Below are 25,573 nucleotides of genomic sequence, written 5' to 3'. Positions count from 1 at the left end.
GTGGACAAAATGCTTTGAGAAAATGGCATATAAGTTAAAGATAAACAGATGGCGAATTCTGGCCTGAGGCTGGTGTAAGGCGGGGAGCATAAAGTTAATCTTCCTCTGTTTATCAATATTGATTATCTGTTCAGATCGCCCACTCACCTGCTGGCTGGATGATTTAATTTCAATATTCTGTTTTTGAGCTCAAAATATTCTTATGTACCGTGTTAACGTTTGGCTAAATTCTAATATCTCAGTGTCGAACATTTCTTTCGACATTTGGCTTCGAGCGCACAGATGCCTAATGATGTTCATAATAAAATCATATCAGAAAGTGCCCATGGAATAACTGAGCTGCCAATTTCAATTTTGATAATTTTACCATTTTTAACTCTGCGGGGAGTATGCATTCGATAGGAAATAAATATTACTCTCCATGATAGCAATTAAACCATAGAATTAAATCATCATTGCAATGTTCCTGCCCTGTTTTTCTCTCGGGTTTTCATTATCAGCAAGCTGCTGCTCAGTAAGACATCACGTTTTACTGCTAAAAGATCACAAACATTAAAAACTGGAAACTTATGGATTCCTTGAAGGTATGACATGAATTGAACATTGCTTGACTTAAAGTGAAATTTAAATAATAGCTTGTTTTTAAATTAATTGAAGTAATCTAAGGAGAGACAACTTGAGAGAAAAATGAAAAAGAGCTTGGCCATTCACTAGTTACTTAGTTATCGTACTGTCCTGTAAGCTCGACCGCGTACATGGTCATGGCGCTTGAATTTTCATATGGGGGTTTATTTTCTTTTTGTTTTGAACTTTATTATTTTGTATTTTAATGTATTTTAATAAATAAATTACATGGATACTAGTTTATGATGACATACTAACAAATACAGACTGCATACTAGATGGACTATACAGTCTTATAAGCTGCGTCACTGTCTTCTCGCTTTTCTGAGTGTTTCAGTGAACATGGTGTTCATTCAAACCGAGGAACATTGGTTATGAAATGAACAATTACAGTTCTTGTGTCTCGGATACATCGAATTAACAAACAATTTGGGAACAGACCTTTCCCTGGAACATAGTTTGGGGCGCGTGTACGGGTCAGTAGGTCATCTGCCATATGCTCAACGAATCTTCGCTTAAATCGAAAACGTTTCTCAGAAATTTTACAAGGGTTGAACGAGACATGACCAAGTAAATGCAATTATTTCCTGGTTCAAGACGAATGATAATACTAGTCAAGTTGTTTGACAGGAAGGATAAAAACCCTGATATTACGTTCTATCAGTAACGCTTACAGCAAACATTGATTGAATGAAACCTCGACGAACAGTTTACACAGAGGAACAAGTTTGTTTAATATAAATGTGAGTTGCAGTATTGTTTGTACCTGAGACTGAAATGTCGGCAATCACAAAAAACTTGAGTACCAATACTGCCCGTATTGCCCAACTATACGTCGTAAAATCATTCATTGTCTTTGAGCTCCTTTGGTATCAGTGATTTCAGCGCTTTAAAGTGTATTTTTCCAGAACTTGGCTGGTATGTAAATAAAACATCGATTATGCACGCATTCATTCATTCATTCATTCATTCATTCATTCATTCATTCATTCAATCCCTAACTTCGTCGCTAAGGACTAGGATTTTATAGGTCCGCAGAGCGTGCACGTGCGTCTTGGAGTCATTTCAGTCACACGAATTATTTTATTAATTTCTGGCTATCAAAGAGAGAAGGAAGCCAAGTATATCGATCATTGTTATTGGGAAAATGAATTTCATTCACTTCAAGAAACGTCTCCTATTGCTGGTTTTCAGTGTCACGCCATTCAAAATAGATCAAAATAAAAATCAAAACCGTTCAAGAGATAAAGTCTAGAACCTGGGAAATGAAAGAAAGTAAATGTGCAAAGACTTTCGCCAAGATTCTGGTCACGGCAATTTTTCTTATGCAAGATACGCGGAGAAATTTTTTATCCAAATTTATAGAGATTTGTATGGAGACGCCATGCTGGTGCCCATCGTATGGGCACCAATATGGCGGCCGGAAACCTCTCACTGAGTCTTGCTACAAAAGCGTGAATTTATCCCTCGAGGAACTCTAAAACATTAAAATAATACTTTTTCTAAGACATGAACTGTTCAGATAGCCAAATTCTCCGAAATAAGTCACTTTTTTGACCATCATGACAGCTTTCAAGGTCATCATGTAAATGCCGCGTCACGCCAAAGCTTAGAAATTCAAGCCTAGTGTATCACAAAACCAAGAACCCAATCGGAGTGAAAATTTTGCATGAATATTAGTTTTCGGCTGCTCTTATACATCACTAAAGTAAAATCTCAGGAAGATCAATAGTTTTGTAGTTTGAATTTTAGTGACGTCATGTGAAAACCAGCTATAAAGGATTGAAACACGCTACTTTCTCTTTTTTCGGTGTTCCAAAGAAACCCTTCTTGTCCAGTTGACTTGGAAAAGGAGTAGACAAGTTAGTTGAGCCAAGTACAGAAGTCGCTATGTATTTGTACTTGTATAGAGGCCCATTAGTTTCTCAGTACTCGACTGTAATAAAGTGCTTTTTTTTCTCTTCGAATAAATTTTATTATCATTAAATAAATAAGTAGCCTTTATTACCATTGATAAGGTAGCCAGGGCCGTAGCTAGAAAAAATTATGACTAAGGCAATGCTCAGTTTGTTTGTTTGTTGTTTGTTTGCTTATTTACAAGCACGATTTTATTTTCCTTTAAAAAAAGCAACAAAACACGATATAAATGAATGGGGCAAGTGCCTTGGTTTGGGGTGTTTTGGTAATAACAAAACCTTTAGTAAACGAGGCAGTCAAACTTGTTTTTGCACTTCTCAAAATTATAAATCTCTTGCCAAGATCCCATTGGGGCTAAGGAGTGCTTCACACGGAAATGTTTGCCAGTTGAAGAAGACGAGTTCTTATGTTCTTCACCGGGTTGATGTAAGTGCCGGCATGTGAAACCAACATAACGTGTAACGAATAGGTCACATTTAAATTAGTAAACAAGGCATTGTTGGTTTACAACCGGCAGCTTGAGTTCACGCAATTTAAGACCTTGTAAGCAACGTTAACCTGCTGTCTTCATTGTTGTTTTCATTGCAGTTGCGCACCTGTTATTGATTTCCAAGGCACTCCACTAAAGCTACCGTACTTGCGATGAATAGTGTAGCGGCTATTTCCATCCTTGTCATTGTCCTGGTAATTGGGTCATTAAAATGTAATGCCAACAAGACGAAGCTTATTGTTGCCGTACTGGAGAGAAGGGACACAAACAAAGCGACATCTGTCGGAATAAACCTCGCAATAGTAGCGGCCAAAAACTCTTCGGATTTGAAAGCTTTCTTCGACAAATATGAAATAGTCATAGATGGCCCTTATTACACAAAGGTACGTTTCTTAGATGAAAACGTGTAAGATATACGGATTACGGACCAAAACTGAGGTTAATATGGACAATATGGCTCAGCTGGATATTGGCCAAGTTCGTTTACGTGTGTTTATGGGACAAGACGCAGTCGAGGCTAGCAATCTTGCAAAATAATTAACAATTATTCCATGAAACCGCGTTGGATATGAAGTGATAAATAACCAACGAGCGCGTAGCGCGAGTTGGTTATGATCACTTCATATCCAACAAGGTCGAATGGAATAATTGTTTTAGTATATTCTTAATCGGGTTTTTGCCGCCGATTTTTATTTCAACAATTTTACAGAGCGGAAAATTTTTAAACTTGGCGCACTGTTTTCCATATAAGGTAAAACTCCGACTAATGGCTCATAGTCGGAGTTTTTGAGCCAATCAGAGAGCTAGAAATGCAATAGTCGGAGCTGAGAATATACTAAGAGCTATTATCCGACCTTCTTGACCAAACAAGATTTGTCAGTAATGAATTTATTACATGGCACAAAGAACGCTATTTTCTTGAAGGAAACAGCGTGTAATTCCCATCTTTCCCGCTCAGTCAACCAATATCAGAGCAGGATTTGTTTCATCTTGTCCTATCGCAGAGTTAGCCATATAAAAAGAAAGTGTAGACCGGAACGCCGGCAAAATGACAGTGATCAAGGCAAAACCCGGTAATTTAAACGAAGAGACCGCAAAGCCTCATGCTCGCCCTGGGGCATAAAAGCATGGTGGAAGTTGAGGGGTTCAATCAATTATATATGAAGTGAGAATAACAATTTTATCTATATGGCAATTTAGTTTAAATAGGTGCTCTACTCGCTCAAAGTTGAACGGTATCGTTACTCAAAAATCCGATTGAGCCACCTTAAAACGTTTTCACAATACGAAACGTAATGAAGTTCACATCCCGTAGCCAGAGACTCTCTGTAGTCAAGTAATTCCTATGTGTGTTTAAATAATACGTCAATGATGTTGAAATAAAAAAAAAACAAACAATGATATTTGTGGTGGACAGTGGCAGCCAAAGACAACGCAATAAGTGTATTAAAACAGATTTCTTTGTTCCTCAACAGGGGGTCCCAAGCAACGCGATTTTTGTTTCTACCTTTGCGTTGAAAGATAACACACAGTACAATGGATCACGCCCGTTGATTCTGCTCGGTCCTAACAAACCCGCCGAAGCCTCCTCGGTATTGAATGTAGTACGATTTTACGGGAAATTAATGGTAAGAAACGTACAAGTCACCATGGAGATTGGGGGATGGGTTGCCCTATTGGCATCAATAGGGGCAGTTTATTATCAAGTGATTACCGTAAATTTCCGAAAATACCCTCCTCTGCCTCCGAATAAGAATGGCTGGCGGGAAGACTAGACGAATGGATTATGAGCTGGTTTCTGGCTGGATGGAGAGCAAGATTGGTTGGTTGGTTGTTTAGTTGGTTGGTAGGTTGCCTGGTTGGCTAATCGCTTGGTCGGTTGATTGATTGATTGATTGATTGATTGATTGATTGATTGATTGATTGATTGATTGAGTGAGTGAGTGAGTGAGTCAGTGAGTGAGTCAGTGAGTGAGTCAGTGAGTGAGTGAGTGAGTGCGTGAGTGAGTGAGTGATGAGTGAGTGAGTGAGTCATTGATTAATTGATTGACTGACTGATTGATTGATCGATCGATCGATTGATTGAATGATTGATTGATTGATTGATTGCGACGGCGATAGAGTTCTTTGAAGCGCCTGAAATTGACACGCAAATAGTGCACGTGTACATTATAAAGCGATCCAATTTGTTTTCAGTTTGACCCAGTCACAGATACGGTTAGCAATTACAATTTTCACCAAAATTGAAGGGATTAGTTTTTAAAGTAATTAAAGTGTTAGAAGGCAGCAATAAAATGTGCCAAAAAAGAAGCAAAACAAGGATGGCTGGGAATGAGGAATCTAGTTGAAAACATTTAGAGTTGTGTCTTGGATTGACCATGTAGTTGCTGACAATCGACAAGCGTTAATTAAGTTTAATTACTAACCATCTCTTATTTCTTTTCTACAGGTCACATACCTAACAACTACTTCTGAAGTGAGCGAACTCGAAAACAGTTTCGGATTTACGTTTGCGCCAACAGCGTTCACATTCAATGCTGCAAACTTTCGACTAATGGACTACTTCAAGTGGAAGAGAGCCGCGATCGTGTATGATTTCCTGGATACAGGAGGACTTTACGTAAAGGTGGGGCCTAAAATACATTAAGCATCCGTTAATAAACCTAACAAAAATAGTTCGTTTATTACGAATTACATAATTTCAAAGTGTTAATAGGTGAAATAAATAAATAATTTGGTGGTAGACGTAGATTGATATATTACGATTTTTTTTCTTAAATAGTGACTCTTTTTTATCTTAAGCCTAATATTCTTTCGAGTTCCGCTTGCTCTGTTTCAGCACGGTCTTAGCAGACATTTTTGATATTCACTCCTTGAATGTCATTCATCGAGTGAATATAGTGTTTTCGATCGTTCACTTCGGATACTAGATTTCATTTACATGTAATAATCGACTCCATCCTCTCCCTTCACTCGCTACTCTTGAGCTAAAACTTTGAAACTAACCTACTGAGTTTGATTGTGTAGATTGCTGTAATTGGGTCAGTGTTAAATTAGCCCGCTGTGTCATTTTAAAGTTTAATTACAGGATAATTGCCTACCTCGGTTCGATAGGTATACGGATCAACAATGACCGAGCGGGATGAACACCAATTCATACCAAGTAGGAACTATATAAAAATAAATAAGAATATAAATCACTTTATTTCAGTTAAGTGTCAACGTGTTTAGCACTGCTGTACTAATGGTGGACACTGAACTAAGCAAACAAATATTGTCCAAAAAATAACGCAGTGGAATAACAAATACCTGTATTTCGTGGTCTGACTAAACTTCACTTAGAATAGTAATTACGAATTGTTCCTCGTATCAACTTTCAGGTAGTGGGTGATCTTATAAACCATCCGGATTTAGATATCATCGGATTTGAAGCAATTAACACAGGTTTGCTGAGACACCAAAATATAAAAGAGGACATCAAAACAAAGCTTAACAAACTGAAGGTAATAATTCACCCTAAAGACTAATCCCCCACACAGGCCTAACGCAGTCCATCTTAGGTATTAGATCACTCACGGTTTCGGAAATCCTAGGAGAGACTAGAAATAGCCAGTCCTGTGACGCAGATTTTGCTCTCGTAGACCGCCAAAGCAGCTCTGTGGTACCATTATTCGCGAAAGACCATTGCTAAAATTAATTTGAGAGGGATTACCTTGAAAATAGAGCCTATTTTATTATATCTTTTCATCCTCTCTTGCTTCGCTTGAAACCACTTAACTAAACTGAAGTAAATCAACTTTGTTTAACGAGGGTAGCACACCAAAGTCCAGCAACTGACAAACCTGGACCGCTCCTGCACTGCACTCGAGACCAAGCGGGTCAGGCTAGAGCCCTTGCCAGGTCATTGCTTTGTGTTTTGGGCAAGATATTCTTATCTTACAGTACCTCTCGAGGGGCATGAAAGGTTACCGACCAATGTAATGCTAAGGCCAGCCCCAGCCCTGCGATGGGCTAACGTCCCATCCAGGGGGAAGGAGAGTAGAAATACCCCTGGTTGCTTACCGAAATCCGGGATAAGCCTTGGCGATATGGACCACTTGGCCCATCATACTTTACCTTTACCAGTGAATCAATCAATCAATCAATCAATCAATCAATCAATCAATCAATCAATCAGTCAATCAATTTATTTATGTCAAAACCCTTGACAATAATTAAGAAAGAGTATAATAACAAAAAATTAAAAGGAATTAATGTAAGAAAATGTGTAACATAAAGTTGTACTACTTTCGCTATTTTTCGCGAAATAAATTGAAAAAATAATGAATTTTAATATGGAATTTTAATTAGGAATTGGACGCTAAAATATTTCTGGGCGAATTCAATAAAAGGGGAGCTAGTCTGGTGTTTTGTGAGGTGAGTTTATAACAGTGTAACTTTAACTTGTCTAGTTATTACCGTCCAATTCTAAAAGTAAATTAATTGTCAATGCTTTTTTTAGTACAGTGGAGCCGCGCCTTACGACCGCCCCGTTAATACGGTCACCTCGTTATTACGGCCGCTTTATTCTGGCCCGAACAAAAGCTCAGTCAGTCATTTCCTTATTTACAGAGCCCCTTTAATACGACCACCCCGTTAATACGACGAGATTTTTATCGTCCGTTGGTGACCAGATTAACGGGGTTCCACTGTAACCATGGAGTGATTCGAGAACCGTGGAAACAAGATATAAAATCCAGACCCTAACCCTAACCCTGCGAATGGCTCATTAAATCAGTTATCGTTTTTTTGATTGTACCATTACTACTTGGATAACCGTAGCAATTCTAGAGTTAGTGCATGCGAAAAGTCTCGACTTCTGGAAGGGATGTATTTATTAGATAGATTCTGGCTAGAAGTTATCAGAAATAGAATCATAGTATCTCTCGCTCAGCTATATTTTGGGTGTCTGAGCATTTTCATGTATTTTTGCATTTATGATTAGCTTAACAACGATGTTGAAACGGGCGTCAAAATTTTTCAATTACAGGTGTTCAAGATGGACTTGTATGGACCGGAGTTTGTTTGGATCTTGCATCCGGATGCCGGAACCATAGAGGACTGGTATAGCATTGTTGAAAACGAGATAAAAACTAATAACAAGACCGAAGCTTGTACCAAAGAGCAGTACCAAAAAGCTGCTAATGGAGCCTTCATATTCGAGAAGAATATCTTATATCGATCTGATGAGAATACAACTACTGCCTCCGGTCTGGTAAGAAACATTTAAAAGCTCATAATTGTCAATGCTGTAAATCAGTGTGGACACTTTGTGAGGGTTAAATGATTATCTAAAACGGGCTAGGTCTAGGTAGAGGAGAATCCTTACACTGCAGTTTGGGAATAGCGCCAGCCTTAGGCAAAGAACAGCACTGCGATTAGGCGGAGAATACCACTTTAGTTTGCATTTCGTTTAGGGAAGGAGTATCACCTAGTCTGGGCAAAGAAAAGCATTATATACGGTCAGTTTGGTTAGGCAATGTCAATATCATGGTTGGGTAGAAGACTAGTCATTTAAATTAATGTCATAGCCTCCAGTCTCTCTTAACCTGTGTGGCGAGGTGTATCAGAATCCAAGTCGCTTGATCGTAGGTTTGTCACCCAAAAGTATATTTATCTTTCAAAGTTAAAAAGTAAAGTGCTCTACATCATGTCAAAAGATCCCATTACCTACTTTGGTCTTAGATCTAATAAAATGGAATGACTGCGTATCAAGCAAGATTTTTAACTGACAACATCGAATTTTATAAACTTGCGAAACTGATCTTCGATAAAAGAAGCCTTCTGATTGGTTTTCTGAGTGGTCAGGTTGGATTTTATAATAAGGGTAGCCCAAACATATTGCCTTCGCCCAAAATGTTCCCACGCACAGATCTTTTTTCTTAACTTACTAGGCAATAAGGTAAAGATAAATTTTTGCCTTTAAAAGGGCAAGAAAATGGAGGGTCACAGTGCTCGTCTTCGAGATATGGCGCATTGAAGGCCATGGGGTTTAGACGCTTTCGTAATTTTGCACGATCTTAGCTTACAACTGTCAGCAACAGAAGAAGCCACGTCAGTGACATTTAAAGGCGAAATATTTAGCGTACGGATTTTTTCTGTTTTCTTTTTTTTTTGCTAAAATGGAGAAAATCAGTAAAGGAAGTGATCTTTGAAAAGAAGTTGCGTGACGTTGCGACATGAATAACGTACGCAGTAAGGATGCGCAGAAACAATGGGCGTGAAAGTCCTTGAAGCAAAAACTATATCTAAATAACACCGATCAGTTCTGTATGCGGCTGATTTGTTTTTAGCGAGAAAAGTGGCTCAGTGGGCCCTTTACAACTAGCTAGGGTCACGTGATCAAATTTTTCCTGAAAAAATTCTGTATTATGGGCTGTAACTTAAAGAATCCCAGCATTCGCCAGAATATATCGAAAATGCCAAAATGGTAAAGTTTGAGGCCCCTGGCATTAAGAGTAAGTTTATACGACAGTTTGAATTTTCGGAAGATGTGGAGGGCTTGTATGGAAAACGTTGCTGGAGAGCAAGGCCTTGCTCTCCATCAACTTTTCCCATACAAATCTTCCTATTTTTTTCAAAAAATTCAGACCGTCAAAAAATCTCATTCTTTAACGACGGGGGCCTGAAACTTGTCCAGCATTCGCCAGAATATATCGAAAATACCAAAATGGTAAAGTTTGAGGCCCCTGGCATTAAGAGTAAGTTTATACGACAGTTTGAATTTTCGGAAAATGTAGAGGACTTGTATGGAAACGTTGCTGGAGAGCAAGGTCGTGCTCTCCATCAACTTTCCCCATACAAATCTTCCTGTTTTTTTAAAAAAAATTCAGACCGTCAAAAAATCTCATTCTTTAACGACGGGGGCCTGAAACTTAGCCACTTTGATATTTTTGACATGCTTTTTCCATTTCTGGCATTCGTTAACTTATAGCCCATAATTTTATGAAAATTAGGTCACGTGATAGCTTGGCTGCAAAGGGCCTATCCCTTTAAGAAATAGAAAACATATACCGCGTTTCTATCGAGTTTCAGTAGAATTCGTACTAGTATACTAATGCAAATGCTGCAATATGATTGGCTGAGCTACTCGTATACTATCAGCCATTAGAATGCAGTAGCTGTCGGTCGTCCACGAAATGCGACGTTTTTATCGTTTCTGCGAAGTTTTGGAAGAAAGTTTAGATGTAAATGGATACTTAAATTCCTGAGAAGACTAAACGAAGGACATAAATGGATTCTTGACTTTAAAAACTTGAAATTATTGAAAAACCGGTGAGCACGTAAACAACTGCAAATTTATCAAGGACAATTCAATACGTGCGATTTTGTTAAAGCGTAAAGTTCAATAATGTGTCGAAAAATATTTGGAAACCATTATTTTTGTTAATTTAAGTTAGAATTCTACTAAAACAATTAGATTATTCGGCCGAAGGCCGAATCAACTATTGCCTCATAGAAAGCGAGAGCTCATAATCTAATTGTTAAATAGAAACACGAGTGGAAGTTTGGGAGAGCGAGAAATGCTGTGGGAACACAAGCCGTAGGCGGGTGTTTCCACAGCTTTTTCGAGTTCTCCCAAACTTTCATGAGTGTTTCTATAACTCAATAGAAATACGGAGAACATGTTTCCTATTTCTTTCAGAAAACACCGCGACGAAAAAAAGGAAAACAACTTGTTAACTTTGATTATCAAAGTGTAAATTCTCTTTGCTTGCGCCATCATGATATCAACAGCTCGTGCTAGTTCTGTGTTTCTATCGAGTTTTAGTAGAATTCTACTGATGTACTAGTGCAAATGCTGTAATCTGATTGGCTGAGCCATCGCACACTATCAACCATTAGTGTCGAAAAAATTGCAACGTTTCCTCGTTTCTCCAAAGTTTTAAAAGAACATTTAAAAACAAACGAAACAAAATTCCCGAGAAGACTAAAAGAAGGGCATTTACGGCATTTACATAGATATCTCGGGCTCATAATCTAATTGTTAAGAAACACGATTTTTAACCAATCAGCGCGCGTATTTTCTTAGGATTGTTTTCTAAATTAAATTATTGATACTCTGGAGAATTGAAATCATCCTTCATTTGCGCCCTCCCGTCACAAAAAGCAACAAGTAGCTTTATTTGCATGACTATACATTTACTTGTTTCTTGAGTAGACCGACCCCTTCTTTTCCCCCACCCCTCAATGTGCGGAAGACAAAGATGTATCTATTTTATTTCCTTGTCTTAGTCCCTGAGGGAGGTCTTCAGTAAACCAGAAGTGGAAAACTGCAGCGACGACTCAGACAAGATCGAAATAGCAACAGCATTTGATACGATGTGGGCCATCATACTAGCCTTGAAAGAAGCTAGTACCGCATTGCAAACAGCCGATAAGCCACTGAAGTATAATGTGGAAGAAATACTTGGTAGTTCCGCGGTAACTAGGACTATAGAATCAAAGCTCCGTAATGTGAGCTTTGAAGGTCTTACGGTAATTGCATTACATTTTTTTCTTCTTCTATTTTCAGTAGTGAAGTTTACGCTATTTATGTCATGATGCAGCTCTTTCATCTGCGAGGACATATGTTGGGTGATGTCTCAAGTAACGACTGTGAATAATAATAATAATAATAATAATAATATTGATAATAATAATAATAATAATAATAATAATCACACATTTAACCAAGGTAAAAACTATATAATAATAATCATCATCATCATCATCATCATCATAATAACATTTCTAAAGCGCCCTTTCCCAAGGGTCCAAAGGCGCTATTTGTAAGGTTAAAAATTCATATTACGAAAAGAAGTAAAAAGCTAAAAGATAAATTAAAATAAATAACTACAATAAAATTTTCAATTTAAAAAAGCACGCTTAAAAAAACTGTCATCAGGTCATCACATAATTAGGCTGTAACACCAGCAGTAATGGTCTAGACCTTTAAATTTCCTACAAAGCAAGGATGTTTCTATTCTGGAGCCCTAGCTTTTTAGGATTGACTAATAGCAATTACTCAATCTATGAATCCTAAATTTGTAAATAAGCATACTTGAAAACAATTGTAAGTACTCTAGAATTTCAAAAAAAAACTAATAATCACAAAATATCATCATAAAAACTAAAAAGGAATCAACTTTTTTTCAAAAACGGTGGTAAATTCTAAAAAGCTAGGGCTCCACAATAGAAACATCCTTGCTTTGTAGGAAATTTAAAGGTCTAGGCCATTACTTCTGGTGTTATAGGCTAATTATGTGATGACCTGATGAAATTGTCCTTGTCACCTGATGAACAATACTAGCGAGTAAGGTGCGTAGTGGGGAAGCAGCATGCAATGCATAAGCTGGTTAGTTCCCATTTATTGACCATAGATAACGGTGTCTTTTTTGTGTGTTTTCAGGGTCCCGTTTCGTTTACTGGCAATGAGGAGAGGGAAGGAATAATAGTAGTAAAGCAATTCCAAGGTACATAGCTTTCTTGGTAGAATGTTTAAACTCGGAAAAGATTGGCCTTGTGTTAGAGCCGTATTTGATAGACTGACTTTGAATTGATCACTGAAAGTATCAATGTATTTGTTTTGCATTTACTGTGATAACTGTGATGGTAGCCTATGTGGGATGTAGATATGTAAATGTTGTTTCATGTTAATTACCAGTATCTATGATTTTCCTTTTGGAGCTTTTTATTGGTCAATACGCTGTAACCAGTAATGTCTCAATGAACAGCAGTTGCGTACCTCAGGATAGCAACAATGCACTAATTCTTTATTCACTTTGTCCCTTGTCGCAGAGGGTGGAACGAAGCTAGTACCAATTGGCCAACATTATACTAAACTAGACAAGTTTGACTTGTTTAACGCCACCAAGGACACTCTATGGAAAGGTACAGAGAAGCTGTCACTATTTAAATGGGTCTTTTTCAAGGCCAATATAAGGCTCACCAAGATAAGTTTTTTATATTAATAACAACGTTGAGAGTGTGAAGAGAAGGTAACTAAAAGACACACTATTGACCGAACTCGCAGGTTACCAAGCGGCATGACTCAGCTGATGACAGCAAGTGCTAATGGATTATCCACTGTTTTATTATTATCATTATCATTATCATCATCATCATCATCGTTATTATTATTATTATTATTATTAATAACACTATTATTATTATTATTATTATTATTATTATTATCATAACACTGACGGGGCATAAACAAAAACAGCATTTTAATTGTTTTTGTGTGTGTGTTACTCTAAGATGGCCGCACACCATTGGACCGGTCGCAAAAACAACAGGAATTGCAAATCATTACCTTGGAACTGTTCGTTGTCTTCTCAACCGCAGCATCCATTGGTATTCTATTAGGGATCGTGTTTCTGGTGTTCAATCGATACTACCGGAAGTACAAGTAAGTGTGCTGTAGGTATGCCTTCGTACTTTGGCATTTGCGTCATAAACTCCTCCGCTAAACTCCGGCTTGAAATAAGAATAAGTGACCAGTGAAAGGATACAAAAAAGGTCGCGGTCCCAGTATGGTCTCTTCAGATCTGAAATTTTTACTGTTCAGTCTAAAGCTCACGCATTTTCTTCAGTCAAAATTTATTTTAAAATGTACAGGCAAAATCTGGTCAGGTCAAAAAATGATCAACACTTGAGGACCCCAGAGTATCCCAGCTCAACCCCTTACAGCAAATCAGTCACATGATCAATTTATTACTTGTAAAGTTAAACATTGTCAAGGTGTTGTTTTTTTAAAACCTAAATTGCTTAATCTTAGTTTCAGGAAGTAGAGATGGATAAATTATGAAGATTGTTGTTTAGTAGCATTTCTTGGTCAGCGGTGCATGCGGTTTTGTGTGACTTGTAAAATCTAACTCATGTATGGCCACGCATTTAACAGGTTTATCCGGCTGTCGGCACCGCTGTTTAATGACGTCGTGGTGGTGGGCTGCATCCTGTGTCTCAGTACCGTGTTCTTATTTGGCTTGCGTGATTTTGAGGTGCCAAAAACAACCATGCCTCCTATCTGTAAGGTAAATCCAAATTATTGAAAAAGCTTAATTTTTCAAAAGATTTGAGTTTATTTTGGATTTTCCGCCTCTTTGTTACTATTTTTACAAATTTGGCAAATTTCAACATGCCATATTTTTTTAGTTAAAAATCTTTTTAAAGTAACTTTTTCACATTTGAATTTATCTCAATTTATCCTTTTAAAATCTTGCATTAGTTTTGTCAGAAAGTGAAAATAAAATTTTGCCGTTACTTTGATGACGACATTTTCCCGCCAAAAACCATTAAGATGAAAATACAACAACACAAAAACATGTTTCTTTGGATTTAAATTGTCTATCATGCTGCAAAGTGTGAACTCCATCGAATTAAAAACGCAAAAGTAGTTCTCTAATGACTATTTAATTTTTGGGCGACAGCTGAGCCGGCATGGTTGTTTTTATGGATGTTCTCTGGAGTTACTTCATTCTAAATACCACGTTTTTGCTTTTAAATGCTAGGCCCGGGCATGGATTCTCAGCATAGGATTTTCCTTGGCTTTTGGAGGGATGTTTATTAAAACATGGCGAATCTACAAGATTTGCACCAACAAGCGTCTTAAAGTTCGCGTGAGTATTGCAGTAAAGATACTTGGGAACAAATTCCTCACAAACGAATTTTTCCACGTGCTATTTAACAAATTGAGGTCAGTTTTTTATGCGTCTGTCCTCTTATTAAACTGACGTCAATTTGTTTTTTACAATAACAAGACCCCAAAATGGTCAAATGCCGAGAATAAATGAGGGGAAAAGACGCCGTAAACTTGCGTAAACAAAGATAAGTGAATTTTATTCAAAATGACGCGAACGTTGTCGATAGCTTTTCTCGCTTTTTGATTGGCTTCTTGAAAAAGACCATAAAATCTCATTGGTTAAAAAGGTGAACAGTTTGACAGTTGAAAGTTGAATTTGAAACCTTGCATAAATTAACATTTTATCCGTCTGTACTCTTATTGATGATAAAAATGAGCCAATCAGCGCGCGAGAAATTAGACAGTTGTTGTAAAAATGTAAGTTACCATATATCAAATCATGTTTGTGTTGAAAAAATAAAATAACCTTGGTTGAAAAGATCTTCAAACTATTAGTTACTAAGCACCAGTGTTATTATAGTTGTATGTTTATAATTTTCTTTTGCTGCATTATCTTCAGGACTTTCTTGTAATTTAAGTTAATTCATCTTCAGTTTTAAGTCAGTGGATCTATGAAATTGGCTATGCAAATGCTCTGTGTGTCGTGTAGCTGTTTTGTGTTTTTATCCCAAAGGTCCATTGCATTGCATGTACCTTTATTCCCGTTCATCTATTTATATAATATCTTAATTGGCTGCCTGGCTCTACTGCTGACTCCCTATGGTTACTCCGAGATCCAGCACTCTGTCGAATTTTAATTTTCGTTTCTTTCAAAGTGCACTTTAATTTGCAAGAACGAGTGCAATAAAGGTTGTCGTTGCTGTTGTTGCTGTTGTTGTTGTTGTTATTGCTGTTGTTGTTGTTGTAAAACAAGCCCAAAAGGAACAAGGATGTAGAAATTGGGCTACTTTTTACATCTGAGACGTAGCACCCTTAGTTTCCTAGGGAACTCGTTGTCTAGCAAGTGCTAACACGTAAATTCTTTGTCATTCAACAGCTGGGCCCATTGTCTGATTGGTGGATGCTTGCAATGGTGGGTGGGATTGTTTTGATTGACGTGGCTTTGTTGACCGCTTGGGAAGTTGAGGATCCGCTGAAATGGGAACAACATAATTTTACTGAAAAGGTTAGAAAGATCAATGAAAACTCTCAGACAGATAAAGATTGTTTTATTTTAGTTTGTTTGATTAAATCGTGTTCTTATTGCCATTTTTATTGGGTCCTTTCCTAGATCCTTTCCTAGATCCTATTTACATTATTCACACGAATGAATGAATGATCGATCGATTGAATGACTGACTGACTGACTGACTGACTGACTGACTGACTGACTGACTAAATGAATGAATGAATGACTGAAAGCTTGCCGAGGTATTAAAGAAAAACTAAGCGTTATCAAAAGGTAAATGGAGACAATTGAAATAATCATACTGGTGATTACAACAAAACAATAATGCTTAGTAAGAACTACTAATGTACAAATTATAAAACAGATAATATTTATTAGCTTAGAATAAACTCTCTACTCCTGCTATGATGTATAGGCCGACTCCTATCAGGGGTGGAAACGCTGATGTGAGATCTAACTGATTATAAATCTCTGCCAGGAATTAATAACGAGAAAAAACGTAACATCCATTGTTTTCTTCTTATAGCCAAATACAGACACACCGAACATAATCATCATACCCACGTTGAATACATGCACAGCTAAATATCTGACCGTATGGTTGGCTCTAATCTACGTCTGCAAGGGAATCCTGTTGCTGTATGGCCTATTTCTCTCTTACGAGACAAGAAACGTGGTGTACGCGCATCTCAATGATTCACGTGTCATCGGCATCTGCGTGTACAACGTGGTTGTACTGTCTACCATCGGTGCATTTTTGGCGCTGATTCTAAATACTGAACAGTATGAGCAGCTCTATGCTGCGCTCTGTGTGTGTATAATAATTCCCGCCATCGCTACCATATCCCTAATCTTCATACCCAAGGTAAAGATCAGGTTGAATTTGAGGGGCTTTGCAGGTCTTACAAAGACTAATAATAATGTACAAGAGAGCATGAAAGGTTGCAGAGTTAGTCTAGGCCTTTTATCCAAGGTAATTACTCTCGAGTTATTTTTAGATCTCTCCTAGTATCAGAAATCCCAGATGGGTTTAGAAGAAGCCAATCGTGTTACGCGAATTTTACTCACGTGGAAAGCCCAAGCAGCTTCACACGCATTTCTATCCTCCACGAAAACAAGTGCGCAACGCGCGTGGAAAATTATCAGCCGGAGGACTGGATACCATATCTAACGATTATTTGACAGAGGTTACCTGGACAACAAAGCCTGATCTGGGATTACAGTCAAACCAAGTGAAGCGTACCCCTTAAGATTACATTAATGAATTGATTATTTAAATATTTAACCCGCTAGTCGTTTCAAGAATGGAATAATGAATTGACTATTTGAATATTGAACTCGCTAGTCATTTCAAAAATCAATAGTAAATTGATTTTTTTGAACATTAAACCCATTAGCCGTATTCTTGGAACGACTAGTGAATCCAATTTTCCAATAATCAATTCATTATTGCATTCTAGCGGGTTCAACATTCAAATAATCAATTCGTCAAGGTAATCTTGAGGAGTACGCTTCACTTGGTTTGACTGTAACTCTGTTGCCGTTCAACCTGTCTTGTAATGTAACAAAGATGTTTCAACAGGTGTTATGCATGGTTACATTCACCACCAAGGCTCGTTTGCAGGAAATTTCCTCAAACCTCTGGCCTCTTCACGTTGTTTTCACTTGACTGTTTTCATTTTTGTCGCTTTGGAAATCTAGTTGTTCCCGATGAAATTTACAATTTGCATTTTCAAACCGAGGCTTGGTGGTGATACAAGCTAGTCTGATGTCAACATGCATAAGAGCTCTTGAAACAGGGAATCCACGTCGCCGATAATGGTTTTCAGTAAAGTAAAGTAAAGTAAAGTAAACATGAAAACTAAGAATACCTAGTAATGAAAACAAAACAGATCTTAAAAGTTCATATACATGTAGAAAAAGACTATATTTAAAAAAGAGGAAAATTGGAATTATTTCTACACCGTGACGCCAACGGAAGTCGCTGATGGGAAGAGTTAATGTTGTGCCCGGTACTCTCTCTCTTTCTCTTCCTCAAACAAAAAGCGTCTTCGTGACGAGTTTAAGAGAGTTAACGAGAAAATTTCTTTAACCTTCTTAACGGTTAAAGAAATTAACTGAGTTAAAATGCTCAGATGAACATTTAGTGTTGAAATATTCTCCTATGTTTGTGGTAAAAAACACTCTTTAATTAATGCATTTGAATTTTTCATAATATACTAGCTGGTTCATCGCGTGAAGATGAATTCTCTCGATGACGAGACAGGAGAAACGACGATAACCCACACTAGAGGCCATCCCTCCATGGACATCACCAGCACGTATTACGGGACTGAGATGGGAGGGGAAAGGTTTGTAGATGTTTCCTCAACAAACACGCTGTGTGTCCATCAAAATGGAGAACCCGGCCTCTCTCCGATTCCTTCACCGACACCTCCCGCCGAGATTCAAGAACTGTCGCCAAAGGCTCTTGAAGATTGAGTCCGGAATGTTTTGAATTATAATATGTATAATTTGACTGCACGAAAGCGTTAGCATGAGACAAGTTAAAACTGTAAACTTCATTGCGAGCTATTGACTTAGTCTTCCTGTTGGCATCTTTGGAGCTATGGAAAAGAAAAGAACTCGTTTTGAAACACATTGAGAAAAATGCATTCGATGTCACTCAGTTTCACGTATAAATTCAATTGCTTATTAGCTGGACTTCTTAGCTGGACTTTTTAGCATAGCTCTTTAGCTGGACGAGAAAGTGCGTACAGTAGAGACATTTGAAAGCAGTGCATTATATGACGAGAAAAAAAAAGTGGTTCTAACTTGGCGAGTTGCAAGATTATCTTTGACAGCTTTACCTGAAACGTTCAGTACACTCATCCTCGTGTTATGGTAATACAAAATACTGAAATTATTGGTGGCCAAGCAAAATAGAGACAGTATTTTTATTGTATCTCCCCAAAAGAGTAGTATTCAGCCTTACCTCTTCATTTGCTAATCACTCTCGGTGATACTCAAGTTCTCCGGTGGACGATTTGAGTGGACGATTTCAGTACATTCATCTTCTTCTGATGGTATTGCAAAAGCGTTGAATTACTAATGACCAAGCAAAATGGGGACAGTATTTCTATTAGATGTCCCCAAAAGAGTAGCATTCGCCCGCCTCTTCATTTGCTAAGCACTCTTGGTGATACTCAAGATCTCCAGTGGACGATTCGAATGGATGATTTCAGTACCTCTTCTTCCGATGGTATTACAAAAGCGTTGAATTACTGATGACCAAACGAAATGGAGACAGTATTATAATGGTATCTCCCAAACGGTTAGCGATCAGCCCACCTCTTCATTGGCAAACCACACTCGGTGATACCCAAGTTCTCCATGGGATGATTTGAGTGGTGCAGATTTGTTGGTGGTTGGACCAAAGGCCGTTGTCATTCCCTCATACATGCCGAGGCTGTCGGCCACAATCAGCACACAGTTGGATGCATTCATACAGTTTCAGCCAGCATTCATTTGCACAGTATCTCGCTGTTCTTTGAACAACGCTAGACAATGATGAATTTCAACGACCGTTACGTATCATCGCGGACGGAATGATCTCATCGACGACTTCGAGCCCTGTCTTGTTTGTGAAGCAGATCAAAACAACTGAAACTCAATCTGTTCCTTCCACAGCACTCTAGCGAGACGTCTCAGAAACAACTCTCCAACGTCGACCTTGCCATCAGAGATATAATTGATCTCAATTTTGAAAGCAAGGATTTTTCCCAAGGCCCTGTGGGGAGACTTGCACCGTTTACAAGGTTCTTTATTACTGGTCAAACGAAACAATAGGTAGACAACACAAACAATAACCCCAGGTCTAAGAGCAAAACAGGTGCAAATTAAAAAGAACGAATAAAAATAGAGCTCTTGAAGAGGTGCAGGTCAACTGAACCCTGTGAGAGCGCGGACAATGTGGAAACTTATCCACGGCGGAAATGTTACGGCCTTAGTTAAACATAACCTTAAATTTAATATATATGTGTACTAAAGAAGTAAGGTACCTAATACTTTATAGCGGAATGTACATGCGGGAAACAAAACCCAGAAAATGAGAATGAATTCAAGATCTGACAGAAAACAACTTCGCAGACTCTACCGGAGAAAAACAGGCGCCGTAATAATATGCAATATGAGACAGCCGTGTTTTCGACTTTTTTCACATTTAATGCCTGTGTTATTTTAATGAAGCCCTAAGCCTTAGCAAGCTGTTAACCAGCTTTCATGATTAATTAACGATAACCGTCGAAAATTCATTCAGCTGGTTTTTTGAGACCTTAATAATTATATACTGTTATTCATAATTGTGTCAATATTGCATCTTTATCTCCTCGAGTCCTGACATCGACACACAAGTTCTTCCCTCTGGTCTGGGTACATTTCTTATACTCTTAGTTGTGAGAATTCAAGATAGTGTTACCCGGGAGTGTTACCTTAGCCTACTTTAGCCGGCTCGTTTCATTTCATGTGAACTGTTTGAGTAAATTTGTAATCATAGTTGAAAAAGGCTGGATGACGATCAGTTTTTAGTGCTGATTGATTTTACATCCAGTTTCAGTTTAGTCTGACAAGAGAACAGAAAACAGTAAAATTCGGGGCTTGAAAAAAAGGAAAAATAATTTAGCAAGTCTATTTTTAATATCAATAATTGATAAATTATTCTGAGCGTTTGTTCTCACATCGGAAATTGGCAAACCTTCGGTGAAGCATTCGTAAAAAGCTTCGGATTAATCTCGTTCCCAGATCTCTTGTGGACGAAGCCAAAGGCGAGATCTGGCCAAAGCCGATTTGTACCACGTGTCAGGAGTGTGACAGGCGAGGCAAGTGCGCATGCCCAAAATAAATTCCCAAAATGGCGGAACAGAAGGACTCAGAAGACTGACTCGCGTGTAGAATTTATAGGTTAAGCCACGTTGCAGTATTTTTAGGTTAGCTTAGGGTCAGGAAGAGAATTAAGTTAATTGTGAGTTTGTTTTGTGGGTTAAAGTTAGCTAGCAAATATTGTAAGCAGCATCCTTGCTCGTCGCTGTGGAAGTTGCCCATGGACATGGCGTACGTGTCAAATACTGAATTTGACCGCGCATTGAAGTTTTCCTTAACTGAACGGGGAACGCCTGAGTTAAAGTTAAAAACTAAACAGCTAAAGGCTCTGAGAGCTGCGGTGCAATCGCAAACCTCTGGTTGGTATTTGTTGTGTTTTTGTCAAATGTTGCACATTCACCTGACTGCGCCATATTTGTAACATTTGACACATTCAAGTTTGCCGCGGAAAACCGCGTAAATGTTCAAAGAAGGGATTGGAGAGGAGTCAAATTCAGCAGCCAATCAAGAAAAAGAAATTTTCTTACTTTGCCAGATCTCGCCTTCGGCTTCGTCCACAAAAGATCTGGGAACGAGATTAGCTTCGGATATCAAACAATAGCGAGTACTGTCGCGAGCACTCGAGAATACTCCGAAAGTTGTCATTCTAATAAACTGCTTGACGAAATCTGCGGGCTCAGAATTTGTCATCACTGGACCGAATCATGGCCAAGAAAAGGCAAACAGTTGGGTTACTGATTTCCTGATCACAACGAAAAACGAAGCATACATCGGGCCAGCAAGAAATAATAAATTGAATCGATATCAAAACTAAGAGTGAAAACATGTAACCTGTACTAAACCAAGTCACGGTTGGCTTGGAATTTACTGCTCACTGGCTGAAAAAAACAAATGTTTGCATGTTGCTCAAGTTTTGTTTTGAGGAGATCACAAAGCCGAGCAAGACTTAAAACCAGGGAAAAGAGTTTGCCTTATTTCTTTGTCATTTTTGGTTTCGCCGTTGAAAACTGCGCTCAACAGGTAAAACAATTCTTGCCGTTGCCAAACGGTGATTATGGTATTCAAAAATATTTTCCAACTTGCCCACTTCTAGCTACTTCTATTAGCTTTTACCGAACAACTACGCTCGAGTTTCTTTGACATCACCCCCTGTAAGACTAACATGTTTTTTGATTGGGTTATAAAACAATAGTAAAACTAACAAGAACGTAGCTTCCCAAGTAGACTCCTTTGGGTCAAAAATATTTCAAAGAGAAGATAACACTTAAAAAGTAAAGAAAGTCATGTAATTTAAGCTTTGATGACATAAACGTGCCACTGAAAATGCAACGCTTCAAGAGATTTCAACTTTCAAATGTAGCTAGGAGTCTAGCAGATAAACATCTCTTTCCACCATTTTCTCTTGCTCTTACCCATGGTACCAATTTCTTGCTTGATGGAAAAACTCGTCACTGAGAGTCACTTGTAAAACTTGCCTAATAAAAAACAAGACTATTGCAATTCGTTGCTTGCTTAAGGGAAAAATGGATGTCGAACGTCGATATGACCAATTTGTGATTACATTGAATTTAGGGCTCATTCAGGCTAGGCCTGATAGGGGTCCCCGTTATTTTATAAAAGCAAGTCGCTTCTTTCGTTAAGTACTCGGTCCAGTTATATTAAACAACTAGATTAAGAGCTCTAGATTTCTATCACGCATAGAAATCGGGTGCTAATTATCTGACTGTTTTAGTATAAATTCACTAGTCGTTCAAAGCCTCATCGAACTCCTCTTCAAACACACTTCGAAAAACGCAAAGAAGCTGCCGCCATTTTGTTAACACACTAGAATAAATAGTGGGTAGCGTAGCCAATAAGAGAACAGCATTCGTGATAGAACTCTGGTATATTTATGCTAACAATGGGTGTGGTGGAGGAATGGGTAACTTCAACAAAATGCTTTAATATTATAAGACTGAACAAGCTATTGAAAGTGTCAAATAGTGAGGTAAACACAGATGGCGGACTTGGCCCTTGGTTTGTTGAAATAGGCGCTCTGTACCCCATGCGAAGAACTTTACAAAGTGCTGCCTCAGTGTGGTCTGCCTTGAACAACAAAGTTAACATATTTGTGGTTGCGAAATGTTATGATGTGATAATAGGAGTCCTGCGTGGAGAATATGACCACCGGCCGGGGCTTTGAAATGAGGGATCAACTTGTTGATCTCTAGCCTGAATACCGTTCTACTCTTCCTAATAAAGCATCAACAGGTCTTTAAACTTATGTAAAAACAAAAGGAACTACGTTGGCCCAGCCGACTCGTCTTCGTATTCAAAGCTCGAGACCAGCTAAGCAACACAACACAAAACGATGAGTAACATAACATTACAACTACAGTAACAGGGAAAAGACTGATCATATGACTGATCAGAAAGAAGACTGCGTGTACGAAAACAGTGAAAAATTAAGTTCAACAAATAAAATAAAAATAAATTAATAATAATAATAATGATAATGATAATGATAACGATAACACTTCATTTTACGAGGGTAACATTGATTACTGATGACTCAGTAGTTTACATAATGGCCCTCCCTAGGCTAATCTAAAACCAAATTGTTCGAAAGTAGTTCGACGTTGTTCGATTTAGGAGGGATTTCATTATAAAAGTAAACGCTAAAGCGAAAATCGTTTCAACCGTTTTTCGGTCGACTTTAGTGTTCCGTTAATCGAACTCAGAAACCAGGCTGTACAGAATTTGGTTAAGTTTGATAGTTGCCAAAGTTTTGATGTAATGCATCGCCGGGATAACTTACGTCAGAATACATAACACAGAAAATGAACTGATAAAGCCTCCTTTGCAGGGAGATACAATAAAATTGTCACAATTGTTAATTACTTTTATGCGCAAAACTTTCATAGCCGACGGAAACCGCAGCAAAAGATTTTTTTCGGATTACAAAATGCGTCAATCCTGAGGTATAGTATAAATCGACATAACTTTGAACGGAAGAAGCTCAGTTTCCTTTCACCTTTAAATGTTTATGTGGCAACGGTTTTTTCCTCTGCAGTTTTCTCCTAATAGGTAAATCGACATTGGTAAATGTTGCCGTCGAGTAATTAAGGCGACACTAGCTTTTGGAGTTCAGGCGTTTCATTTATTTGCTTTCACATGGGTTTTTGAAATAATCTGATAACATTTTTCAAGTCAGTGTTCTAATGAAAGATAACCGACTCGTTTATTATATTCAAACTCCACCACTTAAACTGAAAACAGCGAACAGGACGATTTAAAGTAATCGAAAACTTTTAAGAGATTCGCTCTTTACTGTAGCTTGAAAATCTTAATTTTATTAGCAAAGATTTTTTGAAAAATGTTTTTTTTTGTCACCTAGTTAGTTATGCTAACGCTCTCTTTGGAAAGGTATCCAGACTCAGTAAACTCCACCAAAGTCGTTAAAAAAGCGTATTTTTAGTCGTGAATATTTCATTACCACAAACTGATTCTTTTTAAAATCCACTGAGATGTTTTGCTTTTTTTTGGCAGGGCCAATAGATCACCTGCAGTCACTGAGCAAACTAAAAATACCTGACAAAATATTAAACGTGAAAAGAAAACCGACCGACCCTTAAATTTTTCCATAGAAAAGAATCGAAAGCTGCAACGACCAATCGATCGCAGTCTCGTCCTCGTTCGTTGAAGAACGAAAACTAAAGCAAAAAGTGCTCGAGAATAATTTGACTGTGGCCTCTTCTTAAAAGCCAAACATTTTGCTAACCGTGAACGGGAACCCAAACGAACCCCTCAAATCTAACAAAGTAAAATCAGTAATTTTAGTTCCTACCCCTGAGAGACCGTTTTATTTGAGATTTACTCTCAGATATTAGTCTATCCCTAGAATTCCGTCTATCTAACAATTAGATTATGTCAGAAGTATGTCACCTAGGTGATATGCTTCTGATTATTTGCTCACGTATAGAAAAAGGGGTCGAATGATCTAATTGGTTTAGTACAAATCTACTTGTCGTCCAAAAAGTTACCTAAATCCTCTTCACAGAAACACCGAAAACAGAAAAAGTCGGACGCCATTTTGGTAACAACCGCGCACTACCATAGGGTACTCACCGTCTACAACAGAGTCGTGACTAGTGTAACCAATAAGAGAACGACATTAGTGATAGAGCGTTAGTAGTATACTAAATATCAATAATGCCGGTAACGAGACCACTAGACACATTTTGCAGTGAGATTAATTTACAGTGAGCCTCCCGATTTTATTCTTGTAGCAGTGAAACCTTTCTTCAGGACATAATCGTGAAAACGACTTCATGTTGTGCTGTGCAGATGATGGAGACTGCTGAAAGATCAGGCCTGTCGATTTTCTCAGCATTTTGTTGCCGAAAGAAAACTGTTCATCTCATTCACGAAAATGCAAAGTACGTGATTCTGAGATTAATCCAGTTGCTCTGGTGGTCGGGGCTGGGGAAATAAATGGTACCTTCATTTCTTTCCTGTCGGGTCTTGGGAGGTGGGAACTCCCCTATTTCCTCCACATGTTTTCTTAGACTTAATGTTTTGCATGAAAAATAAATAGACATCTTTTTCCGTCATACCGAAAACTGCAGTGGCCCCAGTCGGGAGAACCGTTGCGAGAAGAACCAAGTAACAGTTGCTATGGAGAAGAAATTGTTTTAAAAAACGTTTCATACCGAATCACACGTTTAGAGGAAGAACACTCACGCCGGTTAAATGGTACTAGCTGTCGTTTCTCGCTCTCTAGTATTCCACATCGTGGCTTTTTCTTGATTAACGGTATTTATCTCTGATAGAATTAAGAAGCAAGTTATAAAGGAACCGTGATTCTCGTTTT

The 25,573-nt window shown here is 38.1% G+C and overlaps 1 protein-coding gene across 12 annotated transcripts in view; it reads left to right on the top strand.

Moving 5' to 3' along the window:
• Positions 1–22,384, top strand: part of LOC145500659 (gamma-aminobutyric acid type B receptor subunit 1-like) — a 67,359-nt gene extending 44,975 nt beyond the window's left edge. For all 12 annotated transcript variants that reach the window (XM_081480184.1, XM_081480174.1, XM_081480178.1 and 9 more), the window contains 15 exons: positions 3,130–3,414; positions 4,507–4,659; positions 5,481–5,657; positions 6,412–6,534; positions 7,382–7,447; positions 8,061–8,285; positions 11,306–11,548; positions 12,462–12,525; positions 12,851–12,943; positions 13,313–13,463; positions 13,956–14,088; positions 14,566–14,673; positions 15,733–15,861; positions 16,391–16,729; positions 18,088–22,384. In XM_081480184.1, the coding sequence (XP_081336310.1) occupies positions 3,184–3,414; positions 4,507–4,659; positions 5,481–5,657; positions 6,412–6,534; positions 7,382–7,447; positions 8,061–8,285; positions 11,306–11,548; positions 12,462–12,525; positions 12,851–12,943; positions 13,313–13,463; positions 13,956–14,088; positions 14,566–14,673; positions 15,733–15,861; positions 16,391–16,729; positions 18,088–18,345 (2,493 nt within the window). In that variant the 5' untranslated portion in view covers positions 3,130–3,183 and the 3' untranslated portion in view covers positions 18,346–22,384. The remainder of the gene's footprint in view (positions 1–3,129; positions 3,415–4,506; positions 4,660–5,480; positions 5,658–6,411; positions 6,535–7,381; positions 7,448–8,060; positions 8,286–11,305; positions 11,549–12,461; positions 12,526–12,850; positions 12,944–13,312; positions 13,464–13,955; positions 14,089–14,565; positions 14,674–15,732; positions 15,862–16,390; positions 16,730–18,087) is intronic.
• The last annotated feature ends 3,189 nt before the right edge of the window (positions 22,385–25,573 follow it).

This window comes from Orbicella franksi, chromosome 10, assembly GCF_964199315.1.
Source record: "Orbicella franksi chromosome 10, jaOrbFran1.1, whole genome shotgun sequence".
Lineage (NCBI taxonomy): Eukaryota > Metazoa > Cnidaria > Anthozoa > Scleractinia > Merulinidae > Orbicella > Orbicella franksi.
This window is presented reverse-complemented; position numbering and strand designations above follow the sequence as displayed.